Source organism: Halictus rubicundus, chromosome 10 (genome assembly GCF_050948215.1).
Source record: "Halictus rubicundus isolate RS-2024b chromosome 10, iyHalRubi1_principal, whole genome shotgun sequence".
Lineage (NCBI taxonomy): Eukaryota > Metazoa > Arthropoda > Insecta > Hymenoptera > Halictidae > Halictus > Halictus rubicundus.
Window position 1 is genome coordinate 16029632 of NC_135158.1, and position 15783 is coordinate 16045414.

Sequence of the window (15783 nt, forward strand, 5' to 3'; positions counted from 1 at the left end):
CGATCTCGATCTCTTCGAGAACGGGGATCGGAAGCGATTGGAGAGGAAGACAGTACGTTACGGCGAGCGCGTCTCTGATCTGGACCGGACGGAAACATTTTCGAACGCAGGCTCGGATCGGTGGTTGGCTCGTTAACGTTCCGAAAGCGTTCCGTGAACGGGTATAAAGCGCGGAAGCTTGATTAAACGTCTGAAGCAGTGCCGAAAAACAAATGAGAATCCATTTCACCGGAAAGTCTGGAAATATACTTTGTACCGTTTGTAGCGGTCCCGTGCTTTGAACATCGAAACGAAGCGCTGTTTGCGACAAGCTTTGTTGAAATTCACGGAACGCGTAATCGAAATTCCGTTTTTATACATTCGTTCAACCGGTATTCGCAAATAAAGCGAGAACAGGTTTAAACGAAGTTTAGTACAGTGAAAGACGCGTGTCTCCGATCGCAACGAGCCAACCGAGCACCGTCGTGCGCTGTATGGACGCGTTAATTAGATCAATTAGCTCGGACATCGAGTTCCGTCGCAGATCCGCCTCGGAGGTCACACTTCGCGGTCGTTAGGCAGGGAACGAGGAGGGGAAACATTTATATTATATATATATATATTTATATACTCGTATTGTACACACGCTACAGTGTCAAGAGAGAAGCTTCGATCCTCTCTAAAGCTTCGTTTCACTTCGGTCATCCTAGAAATCTAGTATGCTACACGTCACTCGGTGAACGGTGTGTCACTGGCCAACAAACTTCGTGGCTCTTCAACGTTCGTCAACGTAGTCCACGTAGTCGATCGCACGTTCTCCGAAGAAAGGGTGCGCAGAGAAAGAGAAAGAGAAATATAGAGAGAGAGAGAGGCTTCAGCAACCCCCGGAACTAGATACAATTTATCGACTATAGTCGGCGCAAAGTCGGTTGGCCGTTCAAGGCCGAAACTCCTTCCCTCGTGGCGCAACACGACGGAGTCAGCAACGCGAGAGCCCGCGCAGGTTCAACGTTCGATTACAAAAGAAAAAAGAAACATAAAAGAAAACTGAAAGCCACGAACGTGGTTCCGATGCGTGACGCGTAGTCGCAACAAGAGGAATCGATCCAGGGGCCTGATCCTCCGCCCTCGCGTTCGCTCTTCGGATGACGACGATGATGACTCCTCCGGATGATGTCCGCGACGAACGCTCGCTCCGAAGCTTCCGCGCAACGAGAGAGACTAACTGGACTTCCCGGACGCGTTTCACGGCCCGTTCGGTTGAAAGCTAGACGACGTGTTCGCCTCGTCGGCGAGGCTCTCGTCACTGGTAGATCATCCTCGTGGGCGTCACGTAGGAGGACACCCAGTAGAGGAACGAGGCGTACCAGTGGATGCCCTCCGGTGTCGTACCGAGGTCGTTTTGCCTGACATCGGGCTGCCTCGTGTCCTCGAGGGTCAGCCTCCTGACGAAAAAGGACTTGACGCTGCTCCAGACGCGGTAAGGCATGAACGCCATGTGCGCCCAGTTCTGGTTGTCGATGAACGCGTAACAGGAGGCCACCACGTCGTCCACGAGGAGGGTGCCTTCCGTCGTCAACGGAGCGTAGATACCCTCCTCCAGGACCAACCGGCTGTCCACCACCTTGTCCCATCGCAGACGGTGCTCGACCTCGTTCTCGTCCGCAGGGTCCCTCACCAGGATCTTATCGCCAGGCTGCACCCTGCCGGCGAACATCGGCGACCTGCCCTCCACCGGCACCAAATGCGCCGGTGTCAAGGTCAACACGCGGCCGGACTCCGTCGTCAGACGCACGAACTGCCTCCTCTCCGTCAACGACCGGTCCAGGAACGCTATCACCTCGCTGTAGACAATGTCCCCGCGGGAATCCAGGGCAGCGATACGATCTCCAAGACGCACCTGGTCCAGCCTCTTCGACAACCCGTCCGACGTCCGCACCAGACTCCTACCTGGGAAACAGCCTCCCGACTTCGCTGCCGACGAGGATTCTGCAAGCAGATCACACCTTGGTTAGAGCTAGGTCTAACGAAAGATTCGGGACCGAGAAGTCACTTGTACACCTGTACAGGTGACACTATTGTTTAGGTTAGGTAGAACAAATTTTTTGGTTCCAAGGATTTTTTGTTCGACCGACAAATTCGTAACTCTTTTCTGATTGTAACGAGTCCAAACACGGTACAGTTTGGCTCATATTTAATCGTTTGATCCACGGTTTAATGGAACCTCCGTTATCCGAACTAAGCAGTGGAACGTGAGCGTTCAGATAATAGTTCCCTAGGAAGTTAGAGTGTTGGATTAAAGTTGGATCGCTCCGAATCGAACTGTTTGCATGTGAAAACAATATGTATCTGGATAATAGTGAATTCGGATGTCGTCGGTTCGGATAATGGAGGTTCCACCGAATCGTGGATTAAATAGGCGAATGTACTTCGAACGGTGTCGTGTTTGGGCTCGATTTAATCTGAGAAATGTCACAAATCTGTCCATAAAAGTTTCACGAAAGAATAATCATTGTCAGGGGAGAAATTAAAAATATCGTACGATGTAGAGGTCGGAAGAGTTTCGTGCATATTCGACCTGCACCAAGAATGAGAGTTTATGACGTTCCCATTGTAGATATTGGAATCGATGAGTGTATTTGATTTTTCTCGAGAGTAGCAATATAGTTTTCCGAACTATAGTAATCCGATCGGTCAGCCCCGCGTCGAGACTATTCGAATAAAAGTGATCGGGACGCGATCGAACGCGAACGGAAACACGTGCAATGAGCCGTAACCGTGACAAATTCCTAGTAATCACAGCCCTGGGACCGGTATCCGTATAATGGCGTGTATCGTTCGCGAATTCTCCGCGAACAGTTGCGATTTCCCTAGGGAACAACTATGTCGCGCGACGAGATTGAGCTACGGCGGGTCTCATTTGAATTTAAATTCCTCCGCGCGACACCATCGGACAGACTTATCGTCGTTTCTTTGCGCGCGCGAGCTTGCAAGCACAGTCACACTTTGATATACTTGCGCAAACATTTCCATAAATTTGCATTCGGATAAACTACTTGTTAGAAAGTAGAATTACATAAGAATCGCTTTTATCATCCTATCAATCAAAAAATTCAGTCTTCACGTTGAGAATTCTTGAAATTCTTATATTATTGTTGCACTTTAATAATTAAATAACCGATCGTTTCAACAAATCTTGACGATTCGCAGACTTATTTATCAATTCCTTTTTTGTTTTTTAATATTTGCAGTCATTTCTTTTAGACTTGTTTCTATTATAACTTTTCTTTTGACAAACAAGAAGGGATCTTTTGTTAATATTCGTCACTTCGGGAGGAAACCCAGGCTTGCTATAATTAATATTTGTTTCTTCCGTTTCTCGTATACACAATTTCACCTAAATTTGCCCGAGTGCATTGTGAGTTCTAGCCTGCATAGAAATGCGTCGCGTACGAATCGGTGAGACCGGTGGCAGTGTGTTGGTCGTGCACGTGGGGACGAGGCTTTATGGGTGTGTTTATTTACGCTCTCGTGAAATTCCAGGCGAGATTGTTGGTAAATGCAAATGCCGCGAGACTCAATTTCCATGATCGCTCGGGAGCTGCCGTTTCGCGAACGGTGGTGGATCGGCGACGGGGCCGTCGATAATCGTTCACGATCGCGATCGACGATGTTTCGTTTCGTTTCGTTTCGTTTCGTTTCGTTTCGTTTTCATGGAGACACGCCGTCCTGTCTCCGAATATCGTTCTTTCGGCTCGTATCGATTTCGCGGCGATCGTTCCGCTGGAATCTAATTCGAGCGGACAGCCGCGCCTAGATTTATTGACATTTATTTTGAAACCCGAGCCACGGCTGGTCAACGAAACGGGCTGATCGCTCTCGCCGGCCGGTTATTTTTTTCCATGTTTTTTTTCCGTTTCCCTTTTTTTCTTTCGTTTTGCTTTCGTGCGCGGCGAGTTTGTCGATCGCCGCAGGAAATCCGACCGATCGGTCGCCTTCGAACGATTTTAGCGCAGGAAATGGGAGGAATTGCGAATCGGCGTGTTCAGTTTAACCGGATATTCGATTCGGGCTTCGCGGACTATCAAATCTGTTCAATCTCCAAAAATCGGAACAAAAACTTGTAATAAAAATCACATAGAAGCACTTTTTTCTTTTTTTAAATAAGCCCCGTCTCTTGTATCGTAGAAATGTACGATAAAATAATGTGAACGGAGAAAAGAATGTTCAGTTTCAAAATCGCAAAGTTATGCAAAGTCTACAATGGACTTTTTGAATTTTTTATTCATGACATAAATAGTAAAAGAAAATATTTTCTAAGCTGTCTGTTTACTTATTTTCTGCTTTTTTTTTATTTATCTACTATATTTTCAATAAAGTAGTAATGCACTGCAGCGAAGGATTATTTAGTTTCGCGAGTGTAAAGCCTCGCTGTGCTACAACCGACGATTGTATTTTTAAACTAATTTTCTTGGATGCTTTATTTGTTGATTCTTTTTGTACCTGCAATGGGTAGGTGCTTGCAAAATGCACCTACTGCAAGAGCTCGTGCACTAACGACATCCAGCAGACAATATTCAGAACACTCTTCGAGATCTATGAAAGTCGGTAAAACAGTTTCTTGTTACCAGTGGAGTAATTTGCAAATAAATGATTTCGGCAAGGCAGTGGTGCTCGATTAAAAAACTTTAACAAAGTAACATTAAAGCAACATTGCAACACGAAGCGCGATCAATTTGACCAAAGTGTAAACCTCGATGCACCTGTCGCGATCAAATCAAGTCTCATATAATAAATTAACTGACGATCTTTCTCTCTCTCTCTCTTTGAAAATGTCCGTATTGCATTTTTACTAGAATGTGTAACGACGTGAAATGTTCGAAATAGAATAGAGAATAGACGATGTATTCTGCGATGACTCGCGAGTATCGCAAATGGTCGCAGACGTTGATTTAAATGATAAGGCGATATCTGTTCTCGGTATCGAGGGGTTGTAGACATTGTTCGCGATTTAAAGAGAAATTAGATGGCCTACATGGCTACTGATAAAATCAATACGTGACTCCTGCCGCACGTTACTTTACCGGATAATGGATGGAGCAAGCGTGACGAGGCAGAAAATCAGAACGTGATTTCCCTGGGGAATGCGGATTAATTGCGATAATACGTGCATTAGATGGATCAGTGTCGAAATTACTCAACCATATTTATCGCGGCAAACACGTGATGTAAGAACATTTAAGAACACTTTGCTTCCTCGCTTTTATTAATAATTCAGTGATTTTGTCGTTACTTTCCATAAGAATTATCCAGACACTTCAGTGAACCGATTAATTCACAGTTCAATTAAAATACACGCACGTTCGCGTATTTCATTTATTAAAAAAGTAACAGAAATTATTACTCGGGATTTCATTGCACTGGAATCCTCGATTGCGCAAACTGCCCGTGACTGGAATATTGAAACTCACTCGGAAATTCGTCATAGCTACCGAATCGAAACCGCGTAATAGCAATTTACTTGGAAATGTCACTCGAAGCCCCCTAACATTTCTCATCGCTCAGCAATTAATTGCCTTTCGATTCGCGTCGATCACGAAGCACTGGAAATATCGATTAGATCTGATTACATCAGACTGATCTATCCTCTTCAACCCTCGTGTGACGGACCGAAATATACTAAACGAGTTTCGAGCTTTAACCCTTAACGGTCCGGAACTGTTTCAAGTTTACTTCCCACCAAGCTGTTTTTCATACGAAGAGAAACTGTGGACTCAACACTTTTGTATCAAGTATAGAAAGGAAAATATTTATATGTTAGCGAAAATTTATTAATATATGTTCAGAGTAATAGGACAACAAGATGATTTAAATTTGACTTTCACCGCCATGTACGCGACATTGGACCGTTAACGGTTAATGATTAAAGAGCAGAAATATTTTAACAAGAACACACTTCAATCGAGTGATTGTTCAGTTCAGTGACACATTCTCGGATTACATCCGAGATTCGTGATAGATTGAAATTTAAATGGTTGCTCGCATATGGGTGGAAGAGCGTTATTCAGTTCAGTGAGGCGGCATGGCGAAAATAGAACAAACGAAGAGATACTGACCAGATTTGACGGAGCAGTGGATATGTGACCTGGACTCGTAATAAACCCAATCGAAACCAGCTTCGACGGCGAGTCTAGCCAACATTCCATATTTCGAGCGATCCCGATCGCTCGTTGTCACGTCGACGGCACGTCCCTCGTAATGCAACGAATCCGTGGCGTGTTTCCCTTCCTCGTCCCAGCCTTCCGTCACCCTTAGCTTCACCCCTGGCCACTGGTTCATTACCGAGATTGCGAGGGTATTCAACTTCTCTTTGCACCTCTGCAACAGAACACTTCCACGGTTATTCGACTGATTACAGGGGATGCACGAATCTACATATTAATAGCGTCGCCGCGGCAATCTCCGCAATTTCTAACCACGTCCAATTACCTGCGAGCAATCCAAACACACACACACACATACACGCGCGCTCAGAACCGTACAATCATTACTATGACCGCGGATCTTTACGCGGAATAAAAATTATCGGTACTGCAACATAAAGAAATTTTCTTTCTTTCTTCGATATCCTTAAATCGTATATTTACTGTTTTAACCGTTAGAACTCGAATGGCGACTGCAAGGCGCCACTAAAAATTCCTCTGTCATTACTCAAAATATTTTTTAATAAATTACTGAACATTTCAGTATTGTACGAGTAAATTCCACCTAATTTTTACTGTACAACACGAAAAAAATATATACAGTAACGATTAAAAGTGCGATTTTAAGTCGAAAATCGTGAAAAATGGCAATTTTTCCACTTTTAAGCGTTTATAACTCGTAAACGAATTAACCAATGTCGGTGAAATTTTCAGCATGGGTATAATTTATTCAAGCGAATCAAACACATTTTTTAAATTTTCAATACAGGCTCAGATAAAAAAGCTGAAAAAACCAACTTTTACTATTTCTTTTGCGATTCCGACCAATTAAAATTTTTTTCAAAAATTTTGTACACCTCGTCTAATAAACTAATCCTTCTAACTTCTTAATAACATTCAAGTCATTTGATCCAATTTTTAGAAAGTTATGTTGCTTCCAATAGTGTAGACTCAGTTTTGCTCGTTAGTGTATATATAGAAAAGAAATATTTTAGGTCGGAAGAAATGTTTCGTTTTGGAGTTGAAATAGCTTCGAGCGCAAAGGGTTAAATTTGACCATCTCATTTTCGTCGTAGATGAACGGAATCCTGAACGTCTCAGTGAAAATCACAAGTGAAGTAGAAACGGTGCCGAAGAAAATGGTTTCTGGCCACCGCAGAGGTCGCACTCGAAATGTGCTAATCCTATCCGCCGAAGGAGAGTTTCGATTGCGAAAGAGGATCACTCGGCAAACGTCAACGCAGAACTCTAACCGTTCTGTTCGTCGTGATTCGTGAAAAGCTGCCGGTACCTGCATCGTAGGCTACCCCGCGCGGAAGATCAATTTGCTGAAAAGGAAGGGAAGGTGACTCGCAGCCCCGAAGAGAATGCGCCAGGCAGCCTGTTCAGCTCGTCAATGACCGATCGACCGCAGAAAAATCGAGGCGACTTTCACGCGGCGAAAAGACCGCCGGGAATTAGCTTCTTCCGCGCGCCCGGCCGAGAATAAAGCGGGCCATCGGGCGGAGATCATGGTTGGCCGTCGAGGGAGCCGCTTGTACGGGCTCGTCGAGGCGCATGAGGCCCAACCTGGCCGATTAGCTCTCGGAAAATCAATTGGAACACAGTGACAATACAGAGGACCTCTGGGCCCGGTCTTCGTAGATTCCCGATAAGGTAGAGTGACCACGTTACCGACAAAAAATGGTTTCAAGTGACTCAACTTTGCAATTTGCGAACGGTAATCTGTAAAATTGTAGGAGCCAGATAGTATTAGAGAAGTCGATTGAAAATGGTATGGAAATGAAATTTATCGATAAAAATTTCAATGGACTCAGCGACGTCAACCATTTGTTAGGATTTGTTTGAATTATTTGTAACGTTAGCTTTCCCGCCTGCTACTTTTGACTCTCCGTTTCCTATCAGCCAGGTAGGCGGCGGGAAGAGCAGAAAGTCAAGGAAAGAGAAAGAGGGAGAGAGAGAGAGAGAGAGAGGGTGAGAGAGAATAGCCACAGCAGCGCCGGTTAAGAAGAAAACAGGGGGAAGATCACCGTGACCGAATGATCCCCGACACCGGTCGTATTTATACTCCTGTTTGCCTCCTGATTCGCCACAGCCGGGATCCTTAAACAACCCCCGTCGAAAGTCCTCTCCTGTGTTCAACCTGGTGACCGGTCAAAACACGCATTCGTTTTCCGGAAGGCATCCTGGGTCCGATACCTGGCCGGCGCACGGTCCTTTTTTCCGCGCGCATCCGCGTGAAAACGCCGAGTTTTTCGGCCCGCCCCCCGACACCGAGAAAATCGCGTTAAGCGGAAACTTCGAGGAAAAACTCCCGGCTCCCGAGGGCTGAATGAAAAACCCTCTTTCGGACGGGACGAGAAATTGAGCTCGGATTGGATCTGCACCCCGTGAGGCCTCCGATGCGACGGGATTCGTTTCCAATGTTATGAACTTCCTATATCTCTCCGCGCGGCGAATCTGCTTGCTCCGAAGGAGTTGAGGAAAAATGCGGCGTCCTTTGGCGGGCTTGAGCGCTCGGCTCAATGGGCCATTTATTATAAGGCTATTGTGGTGATCCGAAGCGACAATATGGCTACACGGCAACGTCGTGTATCGTAAGCTCTACGTCGCAACGCAACATGCGTCACGGATACGCGACGTCCGCAAGCTCTGTATTTACTGAAGATACAAAAAAAAATTAACTATACACTAATGTTTACCGCGTATTACATTCGATTGTCTATAGAAATGAACTACATTTTTAAAAAAATGAACCCACCAATATTAAATTTTATTATTAAATTATTTTACCTCGTAGAATCGAAACCCCTCCAAGATTGACTTTCACAACCTGAACGAGCTGATATCCGAGAATGCTTTCTGATAAAAAGATTGCGCGACCAGCTTGTTCGTTGTTAAGCACAATTACGTGCAGTTTGCTTATGTTAGATCTTGGTTCTTGCCATAATCGGACAACGAATGACAGAGCCCGGCCGCTGTGGGTTGGAATGATCGCGTGGCCGTTCGGTCAGTATGCTGGCAATAAATTCGGGCGGAGATTCGCCGGGCGAGGCAGCGACGGAATTAAGGCCGGCTATTGAACGCGATATCGTGACAGCGCGGTTATGCGTCTGGTTCGCATAAGCGGGAACGCGGCGTGGCCCGTTTCATTCAGAGGCGGGCCTCCGGGTGGCTTAATGGGAATTCATCCGACAGCCGATGGGCGTGCGATTTCGCTTGTGGCGATCGCGTGCACGTGGCCGTGACACCGGCGCGGCGCGGCGCGGCGAGTCCGCGAGTCGGCTTTTCACCGTGCGAGAGGAGGATTCGTGAACCGGAGAGTATAATAAAAGAGTATAGGGGAGGGACGAGAAGGGGGAGGGGGAGAACGAGGGGAGAAAAACGAAGGAACGACGAAGACGGTGAACACGGTGAAGAGGAGGGCAGGACCGGTCCCTCGAGCTGTCGTGCACCGCTCAATAGGGGCTAATTGCCGCAAGGAGAGCTGCAAATTCGTGGTATTGTCAGAGCCGCGTCTCGTTTCGTGCTCGCTGTCGAACCGCATTGTCTCGGTGTCCGCGGTCCGCGAACGCCGTTTTCACCTGGAACATCAATGAAAGGACGCCGTGCGAACGTTCGACGCGCTGCCGCGATCCACACCACTCGAAACAAGGGATCGCCATCACCAATTAGCGGATATCTGTACAATTTGCAATTTTTATAGACGAATTTCGAGAAAGTCGAATCAAATGAAATCTTACTCCCAATGGTAGCAGCTTTTCTAAAGCTCGTATAAAGAAAAATCGTACCAGACTCTGACGAATTTGACATTCTAGTATTTTTTGGAAATTTTCAGAAGCCACGGATGCAAACTGTTTAAATATTTTCACTGTTTCGCACTGTTAACCCGTTTGCATCATACGGAAATATGAAAAGAGGAGCTTTTTCGCAAACTTTGTTTTTTATTATATTCAAGCACAAAAATGGCTACAAGTGAAAGAACTTCATATTTCAGCATTATAAGAAAAAATAAATTGAGCGTAGTGACCAGGAAAATTGAGCGTATATATATACGCTAATGATGCAAATGTAAACCTGTTGCATCACTTCCAACCTTTCGGAATGATTAAGAAAATATGGATTTTATTACGAAGCATTTTTATTGATCGAGAATCCACGTGTTTAAATGATTTTCTGTACAGAAATGAGAGGGTAGATCCGCCACAAACGTTAACTATACAACCTTAAACCTTCTGGGGTTTAACACTAGGTCAAAATGACGGGTTCTAATATTTGTAATTTAAAATTATTAAGACTCCAAGGATGCATACATGAGAAATTAATTATAAAATTTATTTCTTTGGGTGTACTTTATTTTTAAAATATTCCTAAAAATCTGGGTTGCACGTTCTTGTAATTTTTATAAAGTAATGAAAATAGTCACTTTTAGTGCTCCGTGAACCTAGTGTTAATATACCGACGTTCCATCCCATCCATAACGCTTTCATTGTCCCATTGAACGAAAAAAAAAAGTTCCATATGTCGAACCCTGGCCGCGCATTGTTGAATAATTGCGGAATCACCGCGGGACAATCGATGGGACACACTATCGAACACCCTCGGGTGCAATTTGTCACCGCGAATCCACCGTTCGAACAGAACTTTCCTTTCGCACGCGTGTCGACGATTTCCGGTGAACTCGGCCGGCCGAATGATGTTTCCCGGGAGCAGTTCATCCCGGCGCAAATTTACATAACGAAGATGTGCAGAAGACAAACACAATGTGCCTCCATACCGGCGATTTATCATCGCTTCCGAAGGGAGTCGGCCCGTGTGTGTGTGTTTGTATGACCGTTAATAATTTGCACGGCCAACAATAAGGTATGCCGAAGCACGTACTCAAACGTACACACACGCGCGAACCTGGGAAACAATTTTTGTAAGAAAGGACAGAGAAATTACATACGAGAGGCTCGCTGCCTAGGAGAACAGTGTGTATACATATTGTAAGCTCGGGTAATTTATGTCCCTGTTGCTTGCAAACACGGCGTCGTTACGTGTACACGATCTTCGGAAGTGAGCTCGAGCCGTTTCTCATTAAATTTCTGCGCGGCAAGACAACTGCAATCTAACGACGTTTTCACGATACCTGGATCTTTTTCACGATTCTATCCCTTTAAACCAGACATCGGTGAAGTACTTCAATAACGCTGACCGTGATGTTAATAATCAATAACAAGTCTGTTAATAATTATTGTGTTATATCAGAACAGGCTTACAAGCATTTCTACATGAACGATAATCGCGAAAGAAACGATTAAAAGCCTGGTAAATATAAAATCAAGAGAAAAATAGAAAAACTGAGGGGAAAATAATGAATTGGACTATCTTGTGCGAGTTTCTATATAAAAGTCCTCTAAGTTTCGGTAGAACAGAAAAGACAAAGAACCCTGAAGAGTCTGAAAGGTCCACTGGCGTGTGTGGGGAAACGAAGAGAAACGATCGAAGAGCACGGAAATTGGGTGGGACATGCGGAATCGAGACGAAAAGGAGGAGGAAGGATCGGGTGGGCAGGAATTAAAAAAATCGGGGATGACTAATAACGAAGAGAAAGAGAACAGGGGAGGAAGAACAAAAGGAGAATTCGGCGAGTGGGAGGATAGTGGAACGGCGAGGAACGAACGAGGAAGGAGAAAGAGGTGGAAGAAGTACAAAGGAAGGGTGGCTGTGATGTAGCTTCGTATAAAGAGAGGGAAGAACGGTGAAGAGCCCGAGAAATGTACGTGGTGCCGACCGCGGTGCACAATGGGGCGCCTTGTTCACCCAGCGGGGCACCCGCTGGGCCCCTCCCCAGACTTTACATCTATTTACAAACATTTTGGCGGACAGGAGATAGAGTGAAACGGAGAATGGTAGAGAATGCGCGCGGTTGGGCAAAGTCGAGAATGTCGGGCCTTATGAAAATCCATTTCGGGTGAAAAATGGCCTGGCCCGTAATCCATTAGGGGCACAAGGGCAGAAGGGGGCCCGGGGACAGGGATGAGAAAAAGGGCGAGCGCAAAGCTACGCGCGAAATACCCTCGAAATGGATCGCGACTCTCGTGCAACAGTCGGGGGCAACCAGCGGAACCCTTGGAAGCCCTGCAACTGGTTCTGTGAACCCCGTGGCAAAGGGAAAATTGACGTTTCTCGCGCAACAGTCGACGGAAACTAACGGAGGCCCTGGGACAGCTCCTGCGAACCCCGTTGCAGCGAGAAAATTCGAAGCTTCTGATTTTTTATTGTCTAACAGTCGAGGCAAGCCAGCAGAAACCGGCAGCTTTGGAATAACTCCTGTGGACCCCGTAGGCGCGCGAAAATTCAAATAAAAATAGTAGTCGCTGCAATCTCCACGAAATTGACAGAGGCTAAGGCGACTTTCTGATCGTCGCATGCGTCTCATAACGAAAGCAATCTTTCCGAAGGTTATTTGTAGTCGTTACGCAAGCGGAGTGACAAAAATCGACGGAAATCGCTAGAAAGTCGAAGTAATTAATATTTATTCCCTGCAGCGCCGCGATGAAACACGATCCGGTGGGAAAAAAAAATGGGTTTGCGAAAGGTTAGTGAAAGTCCTATATGGGTTTCGTACGGGCAGCTCGAAGCCTTGAAGTCGTCCAGGTGCGGAGCCACGGTTCCAGACATCCGATTCCCCTTCGGGTTTTTAGCAGGCGTGTAACACTCGTAACGATACTACATCGACCGGTTCGCTGGCTGGGAAACAGAAACAAGAAACAAGGGGAAATTTTCGAGTTTCCGCGAGTACAGGCTCTCGGGCGGATATCGGCGAGAACCGGACGAAACGCGAAAAGCAAACTAGTTTCGGCGGATGATGAACTGGCCGCGACAGGTATAATGTCCGCCGTGCCTCGCACACCCTATCTCCGCCGCATCTCTCACCTCGATACCCGTTAATTATCGAGCGTCTATCACTTACACCTCGTTTACATGCACCGTATCTTATCTCGTGCAGCCGGCCGGCGTGTTAATGCCCGCGCGGCCGCTAGTTAACCACCGAGCAATTTCAATTCCGCATTTTCAACGAGCGTCATTTGCATTAGGATTCGCCGACCCTGCTCCTCCGGGCCGTCGTTCGACGACCGCCGATCGAAATTTAAAAAGACTCGTCGGGTTCGCGTCAGACTTTAATAATATCCACCGCACAACTCCCATAGAATAATTTTGCAGAGTTCCAGTTCATCATAACCATTTCTTTCTTTTTCTTTTTGTTTCTGCGTAACCCTTTTAAGCCTCACCACAGACTAGACGATTGAAGCTTCACAAGCAGCCCCTAATACACGATGCTGGATTTCTTTTTCTTTTTTGCTCGATTTTTCGAGCTTTGTTTCCTCATTTTTGTCTCGTGAAACAGCCGAAGAAAATCGTACAATTTCCAAGAGGTCGTTGTAAACTGGAGCCTTCAATTTTCAAATCTGCGACAAGTTGGTTCACAAGAACAATTTGTTAATGATTTTGCAGACGTTTAAATTTGCAGCGTTTTCGACGCGTCTTCCCGCCCGTTACATCACAGATGAAAAATGATTGTTTTCAAATACCGTCGCACAAACTTTAACAAAGCACTGTATCATGAACATATAAAGAAATGTAATAATAACCACAGCAATCACGAACTCGTCGAAGCGTCCTACAATCTTCAATTTTCAGGTTGCATTTAAGATGCAAATGCATTTCGGAGCTCGAAAGATTCTCGGTTACCGATGCGATTAAAAATTTAGCCCAACCACGCTGAAGTGTCTGCACTTCGGGCTCGTGCTCAGTCGGAAACGTTCGCCACAGGTGAGAAGGTCAAGGGAAGAAGTCAAGAATAATGCAGAAGAAGAAGAAGAGGAAGAAGAAGAGGAAGACGAAGAAGAAGAAGAAGAAGAAGCAAAAGCAGGAACGAAAGATGGGCCACCTCCTGATCAGGAAAAGGGGTTGGGTCCGAGATAAACGAAGATGGTGAAGGAGGACTGGAACTCCATCCCAGCATCCAGAGTTTCGGCCCCGCCCCCGTTGGTTTCTTCTCGAGTCCTCCTCCTCCTCCGTCCCGTTTCAGCTTCACTTTCGCGGCCAGACCAACCTTTTATTCCATTCTTCTTGTTTGAACGTGCTCGTTCCTCTCTCGTCCCCCCCTGCCCCCCACCCCTCCCCTCGCCGTTCCTGTTCCTCAGGTTCGGGGCCTCTCCACCTTCTCCTTCGATTTCCTTCTTGCCCCCCGTATCCGGCCCCACCACCAACGGGCGTTCATCACCTCCTCGCCCGAGAGAGCTGACCACGTTCACGGGGCCAGCAGGAGAGAGCAATTTTGCTCTGCTCTTGATATTCCATTCACTAGGAAACGATCCGCCCCGAGCGTCAGCTGATCTCCCAGGAAGTCTCGCTTTTGTCTCCCTCGTAGAAACGCCCTCTCTCCCCTTCCCCCCCTTTCCGCGACACCTAGGCGACACGTCGGCATTAATCGGCTCGATGATCGCCGGATATTCGAATTCTCAGACAGTGAGATGTCCTGCGACCAACTTCCTACGGTCCTCCGAAAGGTCAAGCGTGCCCCCTGAACGCGGGACCTTAAACAGGAATTCCCGTGTGACCACGTCGAGTCGTTTTGATCAATTTCTTTCTCGCGGACAAACGTAAGTTCTCTTTTTCTAAGCCTTCTCGACTGTCTGCTAAATATACTTGTAACGCTTGTAATACTTTCTCTTCGATGATACAATTAATATATAATTTTAAAGATTTGAAACGACGGCCTCCACAGCCTTTTGTTCCATAACTTCGGCAATCGTGCTGACATTCACACGAAACTTTCCGGAAAATGTTCCGCGAAAGTAATTCAATTAAATGTTCCCCAACAATTGAAATAATCGACTTGCTCCTGTACCCCTTCGAACAACTCCCAGCCGATTCCTTCTCGGTTCTCCTCGTCGGTTTCAGGTTCAGCGTCATTTCCGTGGCGGATCCGTCGGGATTTCGGCAGGGAATCGTTCGGATAATGGGAGCGGATCGATGCCGAACGATTGGTAATGCGCGTGTTTAGAGGACAATGGCCCGAAGCCCGGAGATGACACGGCAACAATGGGCCCCGTGTTTTAAAGAAGAACCACGCGAGCTTGCTCGAGTGTTTATCGAGCTCTCTAGATGGTCCCAGCCAGCGGTGAAGAGCGATCCCCGGGGCCGGACGACCTATCTCACGCTTCTTCATCTCCGTTCCGTCGACTTCGCTCTCCTCTCTCATGACTTCGAGTCATTCATTTGCTGCGCGGGCCCTTCAGCCGCGACTGAACGACCAGGCGAGCGGACTCGATAGAACGCCGCGATTAAAAAACGCTCGCGATCGATCCTTTTGTTCCGAGACTGCTACGATCGCTGCAAACTGTCAGGTCTTTTTCTTTACAACCAATTTAAAAAAACAAAAACAAAAAAGAACTAAAAATACTTTCACTTTTCAAGTAGTCAGCAGAAGCACGCGTGGAATTGATCATTCTTCTTTGAGCTCGTTCAAGATAAAATTTGATCACTCACAGTGGAATTGCACTAGGGTCGTCTGACCACAGACCCACCGAATCTCCTTATCGTCTCGGGG

The 15783-nt window shown here is 46.4% G+C and overlaps 1 protein-coding gene across 1 annotated transcript in view; it reads right to left on the reverse strand.

Moving 5' to 3' along the window:
- Nucleotides 1–867: 867 nt before the first annotated feature.
- Hh (hedgehog signaling protein) overlaps nucleotides 868–15783 on the reverse strand; it is a 59013-nt gene continuing 44097 nt past the window's right edge. Inside the window, exons 2-3 of the mRNA XM_076794608.1 lie at nucleotides 6096–6357; nucleotides 868–1968 (exon numbers count right to left, since the gene is read on the reverse strand). Coding sequence (XP_076650723.1) covers nucleotides 1283–1968; nucleotides 6096–6357 — 948 coding nt within the window. The 3' untranslated portion in view covers nucleotides 868–1282. The remainder of the gene's footprint in view (nucleotides 1969–6095; nucleotides 6358–15783) is intronic.